Here is a 22518-nt window from a genome sequence, read left to right as displayed (position 1 = left end):
TATAAACCAGTGAGGACGATGACTGCCTGGTCCCTCACAAGCTGTTAGGAGGAAGAGTCTGATGTAAAGTGCTCTTTTCAGCTCTGAGGTTCATCATCCAACCAGGTGTGGCACAGATAGGACCATTAGAGCACTGGCCATCTTAAACTACCGCAAGCCAGTGAGGCATTCGTCTGTAATATATGTTGTCTAGCAATAAAGAAAAGCTACAAAGGTGGCAAAATTGACCCAGAATTCTCATTAATACACACACCTTAGCCTTGACCACAAATAAATAAATGATAAAGTAAATAAATGAGTAAGGCATAGATAATTTTAATAATGTAACCTAACCAATCACATTATCAGGCTGCCAAGAGGCCTCAGTCAGGCCCTCCAAGTAAGAATTTGTATGGGCTTCCCCCCCAATATCTACTAAAGTAGAACTTGTTAAGTGTGAACTGCCATGCAGCCACTTGGAGGTAGACGTGCACCATGATGGAATCAGATAGAAAGCAATACTACTGCTGCAGACTAGTTAGAAAAAGTAAATAAATAGAACTCTACTTCCAGAAACGTATTATGTATAGTTGGGTTGTACTCAGAATAAACTTCATAGTCTCGGGAGCCGGGCGTTAGGGCAGCGGGCTAAGTGCAAAGACCGGCATGAGGATCCCGGTTCGAGCCCCCGGCTCCCCACCTGCAGGGGAGTCGCTTCACAGGCAGTGAAGCAGGTCTGCAGGTGTCTGTCTTTCTCTCCCCCTCTCTGTCTTCCCCTCCTCTCTCCATTTCTCTCTGTCCTATCCAACAACGACGACATCAACTACAACAACAATAACTACAACAACAATAAAAAAAAAAAACAAGGGCAACAAAAGGGAAGATAAATAAAATTTAAAAAAATATTTAAAAAAAAAACTTCATAGTCTTAAGTCATTTTATTATTTAAGGAAGTACTGAGTTCAGGGATATTCAGCTGGAAGAAAAGGCCACTGTAACAAACATAAAGCGGTATAAATAAAGCTCCAATCTAACTGGTGCTTAAGGAAACAAAATAATTTTAAAGTTGATAATCCAAGAGCTAGCTCATTGGGGTTGGGGGGGACAGAAAAGCCTTAAGGAAAGCCCCATTGATGAAAAGTAGAACATTCCCAAATGATATAATCCTCCCTTTTTTTTAACATGGGACAAATCATGTCCTTCAACTATGACCAACTATGTATCCCTTATTCTCATGTTAACCTATGTTCATTAATAAATATTATAAATATGCATATTTATATTCTGTTATACTGCTTGCGATTTTAAAAGGACATCAAATGCCAGAGAGAGCTCACCAGGCAGGGTATCTGTCTTACTGTGTGCACCCTGTTGCCACTTGGGGTGCTATGGCACTGGGGAATGCTCTCTTGTTGTGCTGTCTCTCCCTATCTCTCTCTGCCCCTCTCCTTATCTCTGCCTCTCTACCTGCATTTTTAAAAGTAGCTTACTGGGCCTGGGTGGTGGTGCATCTGGTTAAGCGCACACATAACAGTGCGCGAGGACCTGAGTTCCCTGAGAGAGGGGAATGCATGCAGTACTTAGGAGGCCCTCCAAAGGATGCTAAAAGTAGACCGCTGGTAGCCCCAGTACCCTGGATGTGTCTGGCCCACACAGGACTTTAAAGGGGAGCCGACAGATCATGGATATCTTTTTTTAGCAAGGACTGTCATGTTTGTCATAGTAAATTCCTAGAGTCCTCAAATGGCTTGAAATTGTTTAAAATTATAAAATTTGAATGGGGAGATAACGTCACGATTATGCAAACAGACTCTCACACCTAAGGCTCTGAGGCCCCAGCACCACGATAAGCCAGAGCTGAGCAATCTTCTGGTAACAAGAAAAAAAATTATAAAATTATAGATTATAAAATAATATTGACTACTGCCTCCCTAGGACATAGATTTTTTTATGGGGAAATATTTGGTTTGATAGTATAGATCTATATTTGTAGCATATTTTATGATATTAATACCAGTACTTAATATCTTGATTAATTTTTGCCAAAGCAAAGTCCTGCAGTGTAGATATATTCATTATTCTCCTTTACAAATAAGGAAACTGGCCTCACACATTCTTGGTCTCACTTGTACCCGTGGAGCTGAATTGTTTGCCGAGCAGTTTGATTTTAGAACCAACATTCCCTAGTATTATGTTAGTCTGCCTCCCTCAACTCTGCTATTTTCACTGAATGACAGTAGTTGGGGCTGGGTGTTAGCACACCAGGATAAGCACACATAGTACAAAACGAAAGGATCCACACAAGGATCCAGGTTCGAGCCACGGCTCCCCACCTGCAGGAGGTTGCCTCACAAGCGGTGAAGCAGGTCAGCAGGTGTCTGTCTTTATCTCTATCTTCCCTACCCCTCTCAATTTCTTCCTGTCATATTCAAAAATTAATTAATGAGTTAATTAATTAAATGGTCACAGGAGCAGTGGATTGTAGTGCCAGCACTGAGCCCTAGCGATAACCCTGGAGGCGAAAGAAAAAAAAAAAAAGACAGTAGTCAACCCAGGGCAGGTCAAGTAGTGCAGAAAATATTAAGGTTTTCCAAACTTGTCCCTTCTGACACCTTTTAAAACATTAACTATGGGAGTCGGACGGTAGCGCAGCGGGTTAAGCGCACGTGGCATGAAGTGCAAGGACCGGTGTAAAGATTCTGGTTCGAGCCCCCACCTGCAGGGGAGTTGCTCACCACGATCTGGAGGTGTCTATCTATCTTTCCCCCTCTCTGTCTTCCCCTCCTCTCTCCATTTCTCTCTGTCCTATCCAACAACAACGACATCAGTAACAAACAATAATTACAACAACAAAAAAAAAAAAGCAAGGGCAACAAAAGGGAAAATAAATAAATTAAAAAAAACATTAACTATTGGTTCAGCAAAAACATCTACAGTATTTTGTTTAGCTCAGGTCTGCTCCTCACTAATGAATTAATTTGGAACTGAAGGGTGACATTAGCATCCAGCACTAATGGGTAGTTCATACCATTTTATTTGTTTATTTTTTTAATTTAAGAGATTCTTCTGCCCTACGATTTCCTAACTAATCCTTTTTCACACTGAGTCTACCTTGTATGAAATAGCTTCTTAAAGGTTTGCAGATACGGCCTACTTTTCTCCAGGCTACAAACACTGTTTCATTGACTCTTACTTATGCAATGGTGACCCTCCTACGTAGCTGCATTCAGAGAGACATACAGTTCCAACTCTGGTCAGCATGAAATCAGCCGGGATCAGTCACTTCTGACATTCATAAAAAATGCCAGTGAAGCTCAGAAATGGATCAGCATTTTAGTGGACTCACTCACTCTCTGGTCAAATGGTGCCTGATCCTTTGAGAAGTGTGTCTCCAGCTGATTTCATCAGTATGTGAACACCACAGAGTGTAGTTACACAGAGCTTGTTGGTATAAACCCACTGCCCACCTTGGCTTTGTTGAAACTCTCATGTATGTGGTTTGTTATTGACCAAAACTTTAAGTAACATGTAATTGTATTGGCTTGTAATTGATTAAAAAAACATTTTTTGAAAAAGCTGAGCTCATGGGAGTCGGGTGGTAGTGCAGCAGGTTAAGTGCACGTGGTGCAAAGCGCAAGGACTAGCTTAAGAATCCTGGTTCGAGCTCCCAGCTCCCCACCTGCAGGGGAGTCACTTCACAAGCGGTGAAGCAGGTCTGCAAGTGTCTATCTTTCTCTCTTCCTCCCTGTCTTCCCCTCCTCTCTCCATTTCTCTCTGTCCTATCCAACAACAACGACATAGATAACAACAATAATAACTACAACATTAAAACAACAAGGGCAACAAAAGGAAATAAGTAAAATAAAATAATAAATTAAAAAATAATAAAGCTGAGCTCATTTTTAAAATCAATATCTTCTAAGTAAGATGCCCCTCTCCCACTCTAGTGCAATGGATTTGTTTGGTCTTCAATGCCACATTTTTTTTAAAAAAATTTATTTATAAAATGGAAATATTGACAAGACTGTAGGATAAGAAGGGTCCATTCCCACACAATTCCCACCACCAGAGCTCCATAACTCATCCCCTCCCCTTATAGACTCCCCATTCTTTATCCCTCTGGGAGCATGGACCCATGATCATTGTGGGGTGCAGAAGGTGGAAGGTCTGGCTTCTGTAATTGCTTCTCTGCTGAACATGGGTATTGGCAGGGTGGTCCATACTCCCAGCCTGTCTCTCTCTTTCCCTAGTGCAGCAGGGCTCTGGGGAGGCGGGGATTCAGGACACATTGGTGGGGTCGTCTGCCCAGGGAAGTCAGGTTGGCATCATGGTAGCATCTGGAACCTGATGGCTGAAAAAGGAGTTAAGATATAAAGCAGAACAAATTGTTGACTAATCATGAACCTAAAGGCAAGAATATTGCAGATGAAGATTGGGGGTCTATTGTAGGTATATTCCAATGCCACATTTTACATGACCCCTGTCAAGTCTTGTTGCTGTGCCCTGGTGTTCTGGGATGCTGAGATTCTACAGGCAGGGAATCATGGGGCTGAAAGGTGTGTGTACAGTCATGAGCTGCAGTTATTCTCACCCTTCCCATCAGAGAGTCATCTCTTCCCAAGATTCCTCCCTGAGACTTCTATTACCCAAACAGTTGATTTTCTTTATCATGATTCAACTTTGGACCTAATTCTCCCAGGATTGTTCTTTTCTGGGCAAGAGCAACAGTGTTTTCCTCTAGATCCCTTTTCTGACTGTGTGCATCTCTCATCTGTTCTGCCCCAGAGTTTTCATTCTCCCAAGTCTTTAAGATGGTGGTGGTTATACTTGTTGATTTGATTCCTCACTTTACTCTGTTATCTTCAGCTCTTGACCACCTTCTTCCTTACACATGTTCATGTTTGTTCTTAGTGATTCCCTGGCTGCTGACCCATAAATGCCACTGTCCTTCAAGTTTCCCATTCACCTTTAAAAATTTCTATTTATCTTTTCTCTAAAATTTCTGCAGCCTGAGATCTGCTGACACCTTATAGCTCTGTGTCATTTGCAAGTTTAATAAGCCCACTGTCTCTGACTACACCCCAAACATTGCTGGACATCAAAAGGAGCCTGAGTTGCTTTGTTAAAAATCAGGATGAAGAGGATAGCATGTAGAGTGCACATGTTACCGTGCGCATGGATCCAGGGTTGAGCCCCAGGCTGCCATAGGAGAATACTTGCAGAGGAGAAGCTTCACGAGTGGTGTGGCAGTACTGCAGTATCCCTCCGTTTTTGCAGTGCTAGGAATTAGTCGCCACTTTTTACAGTAATCAGATATCAGAGACATGTCTTTCGTGAGTGTTTCCTCGAGGATGTCGAACTTGGATGCCTGAGTTGCACAGCAGATGTCATCGGCGTAGATGAACTTCCTTGAAGAAGTTTCTGGGAGGTCATTGATGTAAATATTAAATAGCATAGGAGCCAGAACAGAGCCCTGGGGGAGGCCACTTGATACAAGTCTCCATCTGCTAGACTTGTCACCCAGATGCACCCGGAATCTTCTGTTTTGGAGAAGAAACGAGATAGTGTTGGCCACCCATGGAGGCAGGCATCTTGAGATCTTGACTAGGAGACCACGGTGCCAGACCGTGTCATAGGCTGCTGTGAGATCAACAAAGACAGCACCCGTCTTTAAATTCTTCTGGAATCCATTTTCAATGTAAGTTGAGAGGGCCAGGGCTTGTTCGCAAGATCTTCCTGGGCAGAAACCAGCTTGGGCGGGTGATAGGAATTTCTCTGTAAGAGGAGAAATACGTGACAGAAGCAGCCTCTCAAGGAGTTTGTAACACACGGAGAGGAGAGAAATTGGTCTATAGCTGGCGGCCAGTGTTGGGTCTTTCTTTGGTTTCAAAACCACTATAATCTTCGCACGACGCCAAACTTTGGGCATAGACTCAGATTCCAAGATGTGGGACAGGAATGAAGCGAGCCACTTCTTTGCCACGGGACCCAGGTTAAGAATGAGTTCTGGGGTGATGTTATCATAGCCAGCAGCTGTTCCCGGTTTAACCCTCTTCAGAGCGTCTTCCAGTTCAGACAGTGTAAAGGGAGAGAGTTTTGGAGATGGACAAGATAACCGGAAGTGGGATGACCACTCATGGGAAATTTCTCTTTTCCAGACTGGGTCAATCTTAGCACGTCCAACTTGAGTTAGGTGACTGGCCACTGAGTTTGGAGATACAGGAGGATGGGAGGCGGGAGGGGGTTGGCTACCGGCACCCAGTCTGTAAAGAAGCTTCCAGGCCTTCCTACTTGAGTGGGTGAAGTTCAGACTTTCCGTGAGTTGTTGCCAGCGGGCTTGGCGTGCTGCATCCAGGGAGGCAATGAGATGGTCGGCCACATCTGGGTCGCCCGACTCATCATACTGCTTTAGTAGTTGCTCGCATTCAGCATCAAGACAAGGCGTATAGTTAGCACGTCTCCCACGAGGAATGGCTTGGGAAGCTGCTTTGAAGATGGCTTGGCGGAAGCGCCTGTAGGAATCTTCAGAGGGGATAGAGTTAATTGGAATTGCAGGAACAGATTTGTTGGTAAGATCACTGAACAGACGCCAGTTTGCTTTCCGAAAGTTCCATCTTAGTTTCTCCGAGCACAGAATCAGTGGGAGCTGGAGACCAATGTGGATGATAGCTGGGCGGTGATGACTGTGCGGGAAGATCTTGAGAACTTGTCTCGTAGCGGGAAAGGCTTGGCCGTTGACTGTGCTAATCCAGCACAGGTTGGGTGACGAGTCTTTATTCCATCTAGCTCTGTGATAAGAGCCTGGCTGTTTGGGATCGTATAATAGGGAGAGGTCATTCGCTGAAGCCCAGTTGGCTAAGATAGAGCCGTCAGCACGAGTGGAGGAATATCCCCAGTCTTGGTGATGACTATTAAAGTCTCCAACGTAAACGGCTGGGTGATTCGGGCTAGGCAGGACCTCATTATCCCATGAGGCACTGGGAGGGTTATATACGTTGACGAGCTGAATAGGCTTTGACCTAGCACGTTATGATTGGGCCCTCCTCAATCGCTATCGAACAGGCCATGGCCGGTGCGCCGCTATGTTCCATCGCTGGGGAACCAGAGACGACCCGAACTGCCCCTGCGGCTACAGACAGACTATGACCCACATAGTCAACGACTGCCACCTCTCCAGATTCAAAGGAGGTCTCGAAACTTGACATCAGGCTCAACCTGACGCTGTTGACTGGCTACGGAAGAAGGGCAAACGCTAGAAGAAGAAGTATCCCTCCTTTTCTCTCTCCTTCTCTATCTCTCTGTCTCTCACCCTATAACTAGAGGAAAGGAAAAAGTGGTTGCCAAGAGTAGGCACCAAATCTAGTGATAACCCTGGTGGCAAAAAAAAAAAAAATGAGTATAGAGTAACTAGTTTTGAATTCACCTAATGGCTCTGCATCATCTGGCCTTCTCCACAGGGGGATTGTAGGAGACCTTATCAGATACTTTGCGAGAATGAAGGAGTGCTCCTGTGTCCACAGGAACCTGGCCAACCAATGTGGAATCCTATCTTCAAAAGAAAAATGAACTTGATTGACTATGACTTGTTCTTGGTAACTCCATGTTGGTTATTAGTCATCACTGTCTAAAAGCTCAGACCATCTTTTGTCTTGGCCCTTGCCAAGAATTAATGATCAACTTACCAATGTGCTTTCCTAAGTCTCTCACATTCACTTTCTGAGAAAATTGATATTAAACCATCTTTAGTCTCTCTTTCTTCCATTCTTCATTTCATGGGTGATGCCTACTAGTATATGTAATAGACCCATCAGCTCCCTAGATTTGGGGCATAGGAGTTTTTAAATCATTCAAAAAAAAGTCTGATAGTTTCATCATTAATTCTGTGTTGTAATTTCCCATTTCCCTTAATTCTTCTATCTCTTCTGTTTGAAAGGTCATTCTGCCTGAATAAAGGTTAAGTCACTTCTCCAGTTGAGAGGTTGTGGTACAGATGGACACTCTCTCTGGGAACACTACTATTTTCCCCCTCTTCCTACTAAATTTTTTAAAAGAAAATTACATACTTGAGATACTGATTTATAGTCATGAACCCTGTCGTACTAATGTTCTCAATAGTCTTAAAATCCCAGTTACTCTCTTACATTGAAGTTTCAAGGTCACTGGTTCATCCCATGAACTTCATGTCACTGATCTATTGCCATATGATCATGCCATGCATTATTTCCAGCAGTTTCCCTGGTGGCTGGTATGTAGTTCTTCCCTCAGCTATACAGAATTGCCCCAGATTTCCATGTCAGGACTTTTATGCATGTACATATTCTAGGATCTTGCCTAAAGGACTGTTCAGGCTAGGGGAGCATGGAGTTCCAGGCTGAGGAATAGATTATCAAGGTTTCATCCAAGAAGATCACATACTCTCTGTCTAGATCATGCAAGATGCTGCTCACTAAGCGTCACAGTTTTGCCTGATACGATCTAGGTTGAAGGTCTCATCGCATTTTTATACTAAGCTGTGATGATTCTTTTTACATCTGAAGAAAAAAAGGTAACTGCCGAAAAGATGAGAAGAACAAAATGGACTAACGACATTAGAACTTCATGGAGCCCTGGAGGCCTTCTGGTCCGACATTGTACAGATGGGAAGACCAGGGTCAGAGAGAGGCAGCAACTTCACCAAAGTCACACAACTAATTTTTTAAAGATGCTTTTTACTTTATTGATGGTACAAAATGTTTTATACTCTTAATATTACAACTCAAAATGCATTCTTAGTGAGAGCAATGTAGTTGGATGCTTTATTGAAAAGCAAGAAAACTTAATTTAGCATTTTATGATGTAGAAATTCAAAGTTGTGTTTCTATCCCTGTCATTTTTCCACTTGATTTTCTTTTTCTTTTTTTGTATTTATATAAGAAAGGAGACATTAACAAAACCGTAGGATAAGAGGGGTACAACTCCACACAATTCCCACCACCCAGTCTCCATATCCCACCCCCTCCCCTGATAGCTTTCCCACTCTCCATCCCTCTGGGAGCATGGACCCAGGGTCTCTGTGGGTTGCAGAAGGTGGAAGGTCTGGCTTCTGTAATTGCTTCCCCGCAACTAGTTTTTTTGTTCTGTGAACACACACACACACACACACACACACCACACACCACACACACACACACACACACACACACACACCACACACACACACACACACACACACACACACACACATACACACACACCACCGGCTTTTCTTCCATAAGAATTTGTATTAGAAGTAGATTCATAGCACTGGCACTGAGCCCCAGTAATAACCCTGTGGGGGAAGAAAAAGAATTTTTATTTGAGGCAGTTCTTTCGAGTTACAGAACTTGGTCTTCTTGTTCACAGGCTACGCCTCTGTCTTTGTAGCTCAACCGTTTTGCCACCATATCAAATCTTTAACTGTTCTCACGCACAACGTTGTCTAAGTTGGGATCCCTGGATTCATAAAAAGAAATCTTTAATGGGGCATCATCCTTCTTGTGGATTTTAATTACATCTGCAGTAGCTGTCATACTTTTTTACTTTACTTTTTTTTTTTTAAGAAGCTATCCATAGCGTTTAGGAAAGTCCCATTCTAAAGTATTTCTCTCTAATGCTTTGCAGGGAGCCCCTAAGTCATCCTTCCTGACTGAGGAGAAGAGAGCCAGGCTGAAGACCAACCCTGTGAAGGTGCATTTTGCTGAGGAAGTGCTTGTCAGTGGACATAATCAGGTGTGTTGATGGTGAAGGAACTGAAAGTATTCTTCCTGGAATCGCTGTGCTGCGCTTTGGGCACGCAGCTTGCAGGGGTACTAGATGTCTGAGTGTGGAGAAGCCGCAGGGGTAGTAGAATGGGCATGGGAGGGGCTCTGGGTCCTCTCAGTAAAACACCTCGATAAGATCTTCAGGTGTCTTTTTTTCTCAATTCATAGTCTCCATGCAGGATTCCACAAATAAATGATGCCTCAGGTCTGTTCTTTGAGAAGCCCTGTGTGTCATACAACTCTTAACTATCTTTTAGGAAGGTCGTCAGTAGTGCAGCCTTGACCACTGGGTCCCCTGAGTTTTATTAGTCAGTTGCACAGTACATCAAAGGAATTCTAAAACAGTTGGCATTAGCAAAAGGCTCATTCAAAGGGGGACACAATGGAGAAGAGACATCTGCAGAAGGGCTGTGCCATAGATAAGCAGTAGCAAAGCCAACAAACCCCTTCTAACAAGCACAGAGTATTTCAAGGTCTCTCCTAACTAATACCCCTGATGGGGTCTCAACAGCTCCATAGTGCAAAGGTTAACAAGTCCTGAACTTCCTCATTCACATCAGGTGTCTTTCAGGCCGTGGCTGGGCTCTCTGGCCCCAGAGCCTTGGCATCCGTAGACATCGACCAGCGCTCCATAAGTCTCAGACTGTTGTCAGCCATGAGAGTGATTAGGGCACGGGCTGAGCAGACCTGAGGCAGGCGCAAACCTAGCCTGCTAAGCTATGTTTCTAAGACATTCTCCCACAGTCAGGGAAAGCACCGTGGGGAGTAGGGAGGTTAGCAGTGTGTGCAGAGCTGTTATACTGTGGCTCCATTTTCCTGCATGGAATCTTTGCTCCTCATACATGGTGAAGTGTGTGCTCTCTGCAGTTAGCACTTCTCAGGCACCCACCACTATATTTAGAATAATCTCTCACCTGAAAAAGTTGTCAAGTTGTTCAGGTTTTTTTTTTTTCCCTTTATTGGAGGATTAATGTTTTACACTTGATAGTGAATAAAATAGTTTGTACATTCAGACCATTTCTCAGTTTTCCAAATAACAATACAACCCCCACTTGGTCCTCTGTCATCCTTTTCCAGGACCTGGATTCTCCCCCCCACCCACCCCAGAGTCTTTTACTTTGGTGCAATACACTAACAAATTGTTTGGGTTTTTAATATATGTATTTATTTATTTATTCCATTTTATTGCCTTTGTTGTTTTATTGTTGTAGTTGTTGTTATTGATGTTGTTGTTCTTGGATAGGACAGAGAGAAATGGAGAGAGGAGGGGAAGCCAGAGAGGGTGAGAGAAAGACACCTACAGGCCTGCTTCACTGCTTATGAAGTGACCTCCCTACAGGTGGGGAGCCGGGGGCTTGAACCAGGATCCTTATTCTGGTCCTTGCACTTTGTACCACCTGCACTTAACCTGCTGCACTGCTACCGGTCTCCCAAATTGTTTGGTTTAAGATAGCTTCTTTACTCAAAAAAAAAAAAAGGTTGGTTTTTTTGTTTGTTTGTTTGTTTTGCCTGGGACTCCCAAATTGTTTTTTTTTTAAGATAGCTTCTTTACTAAAAAAAAAAAAAAAAGTAGTTTTTTGTTTGTTTGTTTGTTTTTTTGCCTGGGACTCCATGCCAGCACTACAAATACACTGATCCTGGTGCCTTCTTCTTCTTCTTCTTCTTCTTCTTCTTCTTCTTCTTCTTCTTCTTCTTCTTCTTCTTCTTCTTCTTCTTCTTCTTTTTCATTTTATTGTATAGGACCAAGAGAAATGGAGAGAGGAGGGTAAGACAGAGAGGGGGAGAGAAAGATAGACACCTGCAGACCTGCTTCACTGCTTGTGAGACAACCCCCCTACAGGTGGGGAGCCGGGGCTCATACTGGGATCCTTGCGGTGGTCCTTGCACTTTGCAATATGTGCACTTAACCTGGTGTGCCACCACCCAACCCTCTTATTCAAATCATCTTATAGGCAAAATCTTCACAAAATTTGCTTGGAACAATCCTCCCACTGGTCCCAGAGTACACTCGGCCCAAGGACCCTTTTTATTGGTAGTTAAATACTCAGAGGTCACTTCATGAAATCTGGTCTTGGGAAGGGCAGAGATAGGATTCTCCAAATTCAAAGGAAATTGTTCCCTGTTCTTGTCCATCCCAGACATGTCTAGCTGACATAGAGTCAGCAAACACAGGTCAACCCCAGAAGGTCAATCCCTCAGAAGTTCATTCTAAGGAATGCAGCTGTAAGGGAGGAGAGGCTCTGAGGAATCCTGTGAATTCTTGTCATCTGACTTGCTGAATTATATCCCATAATAGTGGCAAACAGCAATGCTGTGTTAGCTGATGGTTGTGAGACACTGGGTGGGCTAACTCTTTCCCACCTACCTTTGTGTCTTAACAGTTCTGATGGATAGCCTTTGGACAACGTGTGCCCATCTCTCTGTCTGCATTGCACAAGTCCCCTAGACAGATGCTGGGAAGCAAGGCAGGATGTGAAGAGTCAGTTGGAGGGGACCCTGCTCCCTTCATCTGGCAGGGACAGGACTGGTCACACACAGGGATAGGATGGCTGAGTTTCAACACTATGCTGTGTGTTTTCCAGGGTAATTCTCTGCTGTGTATGCCCAATGTGCTCAAGCTCTACTTGGAGAACGGACAGACAAAAGCTTTCAAGTTTGAAGCAAATACAACTGTGAAGGTATTCAGAGTAAACTGGAATCTCTTTCTGCTGGTCCCAGTTCGGGGCGCCAGTTGCCGAGCTAGCTTCGCGGGCGTGAGAGAGACTCATGAACTCATGGCTGAGTGGGGCACAGTTCAATCTTTATTGAGTGGGAATGCAGTGTGATCTATCTCTAATCACAATCCTGTCCTCTATGTATCACTGAGGCAGAAGTGTCAGGAAGAGGAAGTACGTAGGATAGGGGGTGGGGAGAAGGAAAAAGCTCGGGAACCAGTGGGGATTAAACCAATGAAAACAGTAATCATGTAAATAGACCACAAGCAATGCAACAGAAGGGGTCTTAGAAGCAGAATTTAGAAGCAGACCAACATCTTTCCTAGTGAGGATTTTCTGACTCCCAGGGCACCACCACCACCCTGCAAGCAACTAACTCTACAGCTGCCATGATGTTTCATAATAGGAAGGTATTGCGGCCAGGTGATAGATAGCAAACCCGGTTAAGCACACACCTTACAGGTTCAAGCCCCCGCTCCCTGGTCCCCACCTCCAGGAATAAAGCTTCACAAGTGGTGAAGCGGGGCTGCAGGTGTCTCTCTGCCTCTTTCCTTCTCTCTTTATAAAAAACATGTTATTTATTTTTTTATTTTTGAGAGAGAGATAGAGAGAAACGCCAGAGCACTGCCCAGCTCTGGCTTATGGTGGTGCAGGGTTAGGGAGAGAGGCAGAGAGACACCTGCAACGCTATTTCACCACTTGCAAAGCTTTCCCCCTGCAGGTGGGGACCAGGGACTTGAATCCGGGTCCTTGCTCACTGTAATGTGTGCACTCAACCAGGTGCACCACCACCTGGCCCCTCCCAAAGACTTTTAAAAAAAATCTCACTTAGTCTCCTTCTCTGTAACCTTATATAATAACTAATGCTGTGGCCTGGGAAGTGGTGCAGTGGATAAGGTGTTGGACCCTTGAGGATAGGGTCCCTGGTTCAGTCCCCAGCATCATATATGTCAGAATGATGCTCTAGTTCACTTTCTCATTAACAAATAAATGCATGTTTTTATTTAGAATGACAAAGCCAAGGTTTGAACTCTGCTTGACTCACATAAACACTATTTTAAACAAGTGAAAATAAAATCACTAGTGTTCTTTTAGATAGATGCATAGAAGGCAGAGAAAGAAAGGGGAGAGAGAGAGAGAGAGAGGACAGATGATAGCACCAGAGTTTCCTTTAGTGTGGTGGGGGCAGGGCTTGAACCGGGACTGAGCACAGGCCAAGCAGCACACTGCCCAAGTGAGCTGTTATGCCAGCCCTAACATAACTGTTATCTCCGCTTTGAAAGCGAGGGAGTGGTCCCGGAGGTGGCGCTGTGGACAAAGCATTGGATTCTCAAATATGATGTCTGGAGTTCAGTTCCTGGCAGCACATGTACCAGAGTGACGTCTGGTTCTTTTTCTCTCTCTGCCTATCATTCTTTATGAGTAAATAAATAAAATCTAAGAAAGAAAGAGAGAGAAGAAAGAGGGAAAAAATAGATCAAGAAATTTGAAACATATCAGGGCCATCCAGCAGGAGAGGATGGGAGAGATGAGTAAAGAGGTCTTTTTTTTTTCTTTTAATAAATATTCAAGGCAGAATTTTTTTTTTTAATTTTATTATCATGGTCCGGGAGGTGGCACAGTGGTAAAGCTTTGGACTCTCAAGCATGAGGTCCTGAGTTCGATCCCCGGCAGCACACAGACTGATGTCTGGTTCTTTCTCTCTCCTCCTATCTTTCTCATTAATAAATAAATAAAATATTTATAAAAATTTATTATCAGCAGTTAGATAGCATAATGGTTATGCAAACAGACTCTCGTGCCTAAGGTTCCATAAAGTCCCAGATTCAATCCCCGGCACTGCCGTAAGCCAGAGCTGAGCTATGCTCTGGTAAAAAGAAAAAATATATATTATCTGTATTTATTAGATAAAGACATCCAGAAATTGAGAGGGGAAGGGGGAGCTAGAGAGGGAGACAGACAGAAAGACACCTGCAGCCCTCCTTCACCACTCGCAAAGTTTTCCCCTACAGTTGGGGATCAGGGACTTGAACAGGCGTCCTTGCGCACTGTAACCTATGTGCTCAACCTGGGGTGCTACTGCCTGGCCCCATAAAGAGGTCTTTTTGACTGTAAGAAATCACTGAAAATTTGGGTTTGGTGAGTTTTATACACATGTAAAGGTGTAAAACTATACCCCTGAATCTTATAAGAGTGTATTCCAGGGTTAAGTCATTTTAAAAGAAGAAGAAAAGAAATGCAGAGCTTAGAGAGAGGATGTATCTATCCATGAGTCCTCAAAGAGGGATAAACCTCCAGTGGGTGGTGAGAACCTTCCCAGTGAAAGAAGAAATGCTGGCAAGGGCCTGGGTAATGGCACACCTGGTTGAGCGTACATGTTACAGTGCGGAAAGACCTGGGTTCAAGTCTCCGGGCCCCACCTGCAGAGGGAAAGCTTCACCAATGGCGAAGCAGAGCTGCAGATGTCTCTCTGTCTCTCTTCCTATCTCCTCATTCCTCTCAATTTCTGGCTGCCTCTATCTATTAAAAATAAAGATAATAGGGAGTCGGGCGGTAGTGCAGCGAGGTAAGTGCACGTGGCGCAAAGCGCAAGGATCAGCATAAGGATCTCAGTTCGAGCCCCCGGCTCCCCACCTGCAGGGAAGTCACTTCATAGGCGGTGAAGCAGGTCTGCAGGTGTCTTTCTTTCTCTCCTCCTCTCTGTCTTCCTCTCTCCATTTCTCTCTGTCCTATCCAACAAAAAATGACAATAATAATAACCACAACGATGGTAAAACAACAAGGGCAACAAAAGAGAAAATAAATAAAAATTTAAAAAATAAAGATAATAAAAAAGAGAGAGAGAGAGATGCTGGCTGTCTGGGTGGTGCTGGAGCTCTGAGCAGAGGACCACAATGACTATAGGATCCTGACAAATACCATGTGAACCTGTCAAGATTCTGCCACCCAGGTTGGCAGTGGACCCCATCAGCAAAGGCAAAGGCTCTGAGAAGCAGGGAGGAGGACAAAGTAGTCTTCCCTGCTGTGCGCCCGAACATGCAGGGTGACCCCTGATGGCTCTCTGTGCCTTCTAGGACATCATCCTCACTGTGAAAGAGAAGCTCTCCATACGGAGCACAGAGTACTTTGCGTTGGCCCTGGAAGAGCAGTACAACATTGCACGGCTGCACCTGCTGCATGAGGAGGAGCTCATCCAGCAGGTAGGGACAGCTGAGCCCCTGCTCCTGCCCCTGCCCCTGGCTCTGCCCCTGGCCCTGGCCCTGGCCCTGGCCCTGGCCCTGCCCCTGGCCCTGGCCCTGCCCCTGCCCCTGCCCCTGCCCCTGCCCCTGGCCCTGGCCCTGGCCCTGGCCCTGCCCCTGCCCCTGGCCCTGCCCCTGCCCCTGGCCCTGCCCCTGCCCCTGCCCCTGCCCCTGCCCCTGCCCCTGCCCCTGCCCCTGCTCTGGAGAGGTGGCCCGCTGATGCCGCCCAACTCAGCCTGAACCTTTGGGGGCAGACAGTGCTGTGCACTTGTGCAGGTATGAAACACCTTCTCTCTGCCCCGAGGACAGAGCTTACTCGACCTGATGATGACATGGAGAGAAGCAGGCCTGATGTTCCTGTCCATTTATGCAGTAGACAGGACCCCATTTTGCAGATGTGGAAAGAGAGGCTTAGAGGGGAGAGGCTTCACAAGGTGACCAAGTGGTAGAGCTCCACCTTGGAGATGTTACAGGGGGCTTATAGCACTGTGTCCACATTCTTTTTATTATTATTATTTTTCAAGTATTTTTTTTTTGCCTCCAGGGTTATCACTGGGGCTCGGTGCCTGCACTACAAATCCACTGCTCCTGGAGGCCATTTCCCCATTTTGTTGCTCTTGTTGTTGTTGTTATTGTTGTTATTGCTGTTGTTGTTGTTAGATAGGACAGAGAGAAATGGAAAGAGGAGGGGAAGACAGACAGGAGAGAAAGATAGACACCTGTAGACCTGCTTCACCACATGCAAAGCGACCCCCCTGCAGCTGGGGAGCTGGGGACTCAAACCAGGATCCTTACGCTGGTCCTTGCGCTTCACGCCATGTGCGCTTAACCCACTGCTCTACTGCCCGGCCCTGTCAGGTAATTTTTATTTGTGATTAGTAGTGATTTACAGAATTGTAAGATTACAGTGTATAGTTCCACACCATACCCACCACCAAAGTTCTGTGCCCCCCTTTCCTAAGGACAACTACCCTTGTTCTCACACGGTCTTAGAGACTGTTTGCTTCATTTTGTTTTTTGATTGTCTAAAAGTTCATGTGTTTCAGTTCTCTGGATTCCATGTACCTGGTAGTTGTCTTTAATCTTTTTACTTATTTTGCTAAGCATAATCACCTCCCGTTTTTGTGAGACTTTCAATCCCTGTACGCTGGTCTCTGGTGGCGGGACATGGGAGAATCAAGTCAGTCTGTGTGTGCACTCAATCTGCCATTTGGTGATTTAACTTATCAACTCTTTTTTTTTCTCCAGGGTTATCATGGGATTTGATGCCAGCACTACAAATCCACTGGTCCCGGAGACCATTTTTTCCTTTTTTTTTTTTCTATTATCTACAATAGGATAAAGAAATTGAGAGGTGAGGGGAGATAGAGAGAGAGAGAGCAAAAGGTAGACACCTGCTGACCTGTTCCACAGCTCATGAAGTGTCCACGTTGCAGATGGGAAGTGGGAACCCAACCTGGGTCCTTGCAACGAGTACTATGTGCACTTAACCGGGTGCACCACCGCCTGGCCCCGTATCAGCTCTTTAAAACTAAAAACATGCCAGTTTAACACCTTCCTGTCTATACTTACCAGTGATAGTTGGCATTTCAAGAACTAGAACAGGAGAAAGGAATTTTTTTTTCCCTCCAAGGTTATTGCTGGGACTTGGTGCCTACACCATGACTCCACTGCTCCTGGAGGCCATTTTTTCCATTTTGTTGCCCTTATTGTAGTTGTTACTATTGTTATAGCTGTTGTTGGATAGGACAGAGAGAAATGGAAAGAGGAGGGGAAGACAGAGAGGAGGAGAGAAAGACAGACACCTGCAGACCTGCTTCACCACCTGTGAAGCGACTCCCCTGCATTTGGAGAGCTGGGGGTTTAAACCGGGATCCTTACGCCAGTCCTTGCACTTTGTGCCACATGCGCTTAACCTGCTGTGTTACTGCCCAGCCTCCAGAAAGGAACTTTAAAAAAAATTTTTTTAATTTGATAGAACAGAGAGAAATTAAGAGACGATAGAGGAGAGACTGAAAGACAGCTACAACACTGCTTCACTGCTTGTGAAGCCTTCCCCCTTATAAGGGAACTTATAAAGCTGGGACCAGCTTGAGCAAGGCGTAGCTTCATGGAAGCCACTCACTGCAGGTGACGTCTCAGCCTTGTCATGCATCTTCTACTACTTACTGCCATTTTTTAAAATGTTTTAAAATATTTTATTTACTGATTGATTTTGGATGGACACAGAGAGAAATTTAGAGGGGAGGGGAAGATGGAGAGGGAGAAAGAAAGACACCCACAGCACTGCTTCCCCATTCGAGAGGTTTCCTCCCTACAGGTGGGGGCCAAGGCCTTAAACCCAAGTCCTTATGCACTGTAATGTGTTCAGTCAACCAGGTGCACCACTGCCTGGCCTCTACTGCCACTATTTTAAAATATCATTTCCATTTCATCTGCTTCAGAAAAGAATCATATTAAGTGCTCGCTTCGGTAGCATATATACTAAAATGGGAACGATACAGAGATTAGTATGGCCCCTGCATAAGAAATCATATTAAGGGGCTGGGGAGGTAGCATAATGGTTCTGCAAAAGACTTTCATGCCAGAGGCTCTGAGGTACCAGGTTCAATCCCCAGCACCACTATAAACCAAGGCTGAGCAATGCCCTGCTCGGTCTCTCTCTTTACCTCTCTCTCTAAAATAAAATGTATATTTTTAAAAATCATATAATCTCCAGGATAGGTAAATGAAAGTTAAGGTGCAGAATGTTGTGTATATTGTACTATCCTTTGTTGGAAAGAAAAGAAGCAACATCTGTGGAAGCATCTCTGCACATAGGCAGTTTCTGAAGGGGTGTGTAAAAGAAATGGCAGGGGGGTTCGGGCTGTAGCGCAGCGGGTTAAACACACATGGCACAAAGCGCAAGGACTGGCATAAGGATTCCGGTTTGAGCCCCGGGATCCCCACCTATAGGGAGGGTGCTTCATGGGTGATGAGGTATCTATCTTTCTTTTTTTTAAATATTTATTTATTTATTCCCTTTTGTTGCCCTTGTTGTTTTATTATTGTAGTTACTATTGTTGTTGTTGATGTTGTTGTTGTTAGATAGGACAGAGAGAAATGGAGAGAAGTTGGGAAGACAGAGAGGGGGAGAGAAAGACAGACACCTGCAGACCTGCTTCACCGCCTGTGAAGTGTCTCCCTATGGGTGGGGAGCCGGGGGCTCAAACCGGGATCCTAACAGCGGCCCTTGCACTTTGCACCACCTGTGCTACCGCCCAACTCCTGAGGTGTCTATCTTTCTTTCCCCCCTCTCTCCCCTCCTCTCTCAACTTCTCTCTATCCTGTCCAACAACGACAACAGCAATGACAATAATAATGACAACAATGAGAGTAACAAAATGGGAAAAGTGGCCTCCAGGAATTAGTGGATTCATAGTGCAGGCACTGAGCCCCAGGAATAACCCTGGAGGCAAAAAAGAAAGAAAGAAAGAAAGAAAGAAAGAAAGAAAGAAAGAAAGAAAGAAAGAGAGAAAGGAAGGAAGGAAGGAAGAGAGAGAGAGAGAGAGAGAGAGAGAGAGAGAGAAAGAAAGAAAGAAAGAAAGAAAGAAAGAAAGAAAGAGAAAGGGAAAGAAAGAGAAAAGAAATAGCAATCATTTCTGATAGGATCAGTGAGAAACTTTTCCTTTTCCAACCTTGACGTTTTACACCCATAGGATAGAATGTAAGACTAAGAGCAATAATTCACAGTTATCTTGGGAAACATCAAAATCCAAATTTCTAGAAACTGCCCTTTTTTTTTTTAAGTTGTGTTGTGGAGTGACTGTAAGGACAAAGGCACTGGGAGATTAACCTCATCTGCCTCTCTCAACACAGGTGGTCGAAAGGGAGGAGTCACATGACTGCCGCTGCCTCTTCAGGGTATGCTTTGTTCCCAAGGACCCCCTTGACCTCCTGAAGGAAGATCCTGTGGCCTTTGAATACCTCTATCTGCAGGTGACTGAATCTCTGCTCCTAGTCACAGTGGTAGTCCTCTAAGAGTCGTTGATTTAAGCAGCTCCCCTGGTAAAGGATTATCTTTACTTTAGGAGAATGGGCCTGGTAATCCCTCAGAGTTCCCTTTCCCCTCATGAGTGCTGTGTTAGGAGGATATTTGCATTATATTAATGAAATCCGGGTTGGTTCTCAGTGTAGATGATACATTCTCCAATACCACTTAAATCATTGAATTACTGTTTTTATTACTCAAAAGGGCTTTTTGCTTGAAAGTCTTCTTTTAGAGACAATGAAATTGAGTCTTGGAAAGGTTGTGTGTTTGCCTAGGTATCCGTTTAGCTACAAAAGCGAAAAAAAATGAGTGATTTGCTTCTTCGTCTAGTGCCCCCCCCATATGACCTCTGCAAGTGTGGTGCTTGGTGTCATTTTCATTCTGACAAGAAAGAACCATCTTCCAGATGACACCATTTAAAATAGGTGAACTGGCTTGCCTGGAATTGTACAGAAATGATGGCAGCAAATAACAACAATGTTAATTTATATCTGGTCTAATTTAAACACCTCAGAAACTGTGTCAGGTTTTGTTTGTTTGTTTCATTTTGTAAGAGGGAGATCCTTTTTTTTTTTTCATTTTGCAAGGGGGAGATCCTGATGTTGAGAGAATTTTAATAACTTAACCAAGATCTTACAGTCAAGATTTGGCAGAGCTAGTTCTCAAAGAGAGCCCCCGGTCTTCTTATTGAGTAATTTATGACCCCTTTTGGGTCTATCAGATTCTTTCTCCTGTTGAGATGTATTTATCCAAAACACAAGAAAGACCAGTAAAGCACAGGAACCATGAGTGTATTAAGAAACTTAGAGGGGAGTCGGGCGGTAGCACAGTGGAGTAAGCACAGTGGTGCAAAGCTCAAGGACTGGTGTAAGGATCCTGGTTCAAGCCCCCTGCTCCCCACCTGCAGGGAAGTCACTTCACAGACCCTGAAGCAGGTCTGCAGGTGTCTATCTTTCTCTCCCCATCTCTGTCTTCCCCTCCTTTCTCCACTTCTCTCTGTCCTATCCAACAATGACGACATCAATAACAACAACAATAATAACTAAAACAATAAAAAAACAACAAGGGCAACAAAAGAGAATAAATAAATAAATAAATTTTGTGGTCTGGGAGGTGGTACAGTGAACAAAGCATCAGACTCTCAAGCATGAGGTCCTCAGTTCAATCCCTGGCAGCACATGTACCAGAGTGATGTCTGGCTCTTTCTCTCTCCTTCTGCGTTTCTCATAAATAAATAAATAAAAACTAAAAAAAAAAAAAAGAAACTTTCTTCGAAAAAGTATTAGGAGTGTGGGGTGGTTTTAGATAGCATAATGGTTATGCTAAGAGACTGTCACGCCTGAGGCTCCAGTGTCTCAGGTTCAATCCCCTGCACCACCATAAACCAGAACTGAGCAGTGCTTTGGTGAAAAAAAAAAAAAAAAAAAAGGAGAAAAAGAAGAGAGAGCGCAAGAGAGAGAATTAAGAGTGTGTTTATTTATGAGAGTAACAAATTCAAACACAATAGTTTTAAAAAAGGGATGGGTAGAAACAATATATCTCACACACACACACACACACACACACACACGGTGGTGGGTGTCAAGCAACTCTGGAGTTAATGGCCTTCCTTAATCCCACCGCTGTGTCGCATGTAACAGGTCAGATTGTATTTGCCCTGTTCACTCTCTTTTGTAATTGGCTGGCCTGGCGCTGGTGAAGGCCAGTGGTCTCTAGAAGGTCAGTGGTCCCAGTGGTAGCTAATCACGTATCTGCACATCTCTTTTTAGGCAAATGCCAACGCCTGATTGTTCTCTTAACAGCCCTGCCACCCTTTCCCTTAAGAGAGCCAGCCAGGACACAGGATCCTGCAGTTCTGTTTCCCAATTGCACCGATCTGATCTCTCCTAGAGCTGCAGTGACGTGCTGCAGGAGCGCTTTGCTGTGGAGATGAAGTGTAGCTCTGCTCTGCGACTCGCAGCCTTGCACATCCAGGAGCGGATCTACGCATGTGCCCAGCCCCAGAAGATCTCTTTGAAGTACATCGAGTGAGTGGCAGGGGACTTCTGCAGCCCAGCAACAGCCTCTGTGTTGCACTGTTAACGCCTGGCCCCTGGCCAGGACAGCTGTTATCCCTCTCACACACACCCCAACCTACCCATCTGTCTGTTGTTTCCCCCACACGTCTCCCTGTTCGCCCTCTCCCATTAAGCCTGACTCCCCCAATATGTCAGAGCCTGGCTGCTCCCTGTGGGACAGAAGGCAACTCCAGATGGAGTGACACGCGATCCCTTTCCAAATTCCCAGTTCCTGGGAAATCAGTGGACAACTTCACTGTGAAGTCTGCTATGGGACAGGAAGGCCTTGGAAATTGCTTTGCCCTCTGAGGCTACTAGACAGGCTCTTTTCTTTTCTTTTATCTTTTCTTTTCTTTTCTTTTTTATTTTTGCCTCCAGGGTTATTGCTGGGGCTCAGTGCCTGCACCATGAATCCACTGCTCCTGGAGGCCATTTTTCCCCCTTTTGTTGCCCTTGTTGTAGCCTTATTGTGGTTATTATTGTTATTGTTGATGTCGTTCATTGTTGGATAGGACAGAGAGAAATGGAGAGAAGAGGGTGCCGGGCTAGCGTGGGGGTGCCTCTTCCCGGGCGTGTACTCTCGGGGTTGGAGAGAACTCGACTGGAGCCAACCTGGGCTGCTACTCACTCAGCCACACGAGGGAGATGACTCAGGAACCAAACACATGGCCGGCGAGGCAATGCAATATCTTTATTGATCAGAGAGCCAAGGCTTTTAAA

At 44.8% G+C, this 22518-nt stretch overlaps 1 protein-coding gene and 1 non-coding gene across 9 annotated transcripts in view; both read left to right on the top strand.

The window, feature by feature from the left end:
- Positions 1-22518, top strand: part of FRMPD1 (FERM and PDZ domain containing 1) — a 207480-nt gene that overhangs the window by 169160 nt on the left and 15802 nt on the right. For 6 of the 8 annotated variants that reach the window (XM_060199152.1, XM_060199146.1, XM_060199147.1 and 3 more), the window contains 6 exons: positions 7437-7571; positions 9619-9726; positions 12341-12436; positions 15547-15672; positions 19570-19689; positions 21632-21768. In XM_060199152.1, the coding sequence (XP_060055135.1) occupies positions 7437-7571; positions 9619-9726; positions 12341-12436; positions 15547-15672; positions 19570-19689; positions 21632-21768 (722 nt within the window). The remainder of the gene's footprint in view (positions 1-7436; positions 7572-9618; positions 9727-12340; positions 12437-15546; positions 15673-19569; positions 19690-21631; positions 21769-22518) is intronic. The other 2 variants (XM_060199149.1, XM_060199150.1) reach the window with 2 other exon arrangements.
- On the top strand, positions 18172-18276 carry LOC132541085 (U6 spliceosomal RNA). The gene has a single exon (XR_009552264.1). It is a non-coding gene; the product is annotated as a U6 spliceosomal RNA (small nuclear RNA).

The sequence above is a fragment of the Erinaceus europaeus genome, chromosome 10 (assembly GCF_950295315.1).
Source record: "Erinaceus europaeus chromosome 10, mEriEur2.1, whole genome shotgun sequence".
Taxonomy (NCBI): domain Eukaryota; kingdom Metazoa; phylum Chordata; class Mammalia; order Eulipotyphla; family Erinaceidae; genus Erinaceus; species Erinaceus europaeus.
The sequence above is the reverse complement of the archived record's forward strand: the minus strand, read 5'-3'. Positions and strand labels throughout refer to the sequence as shown.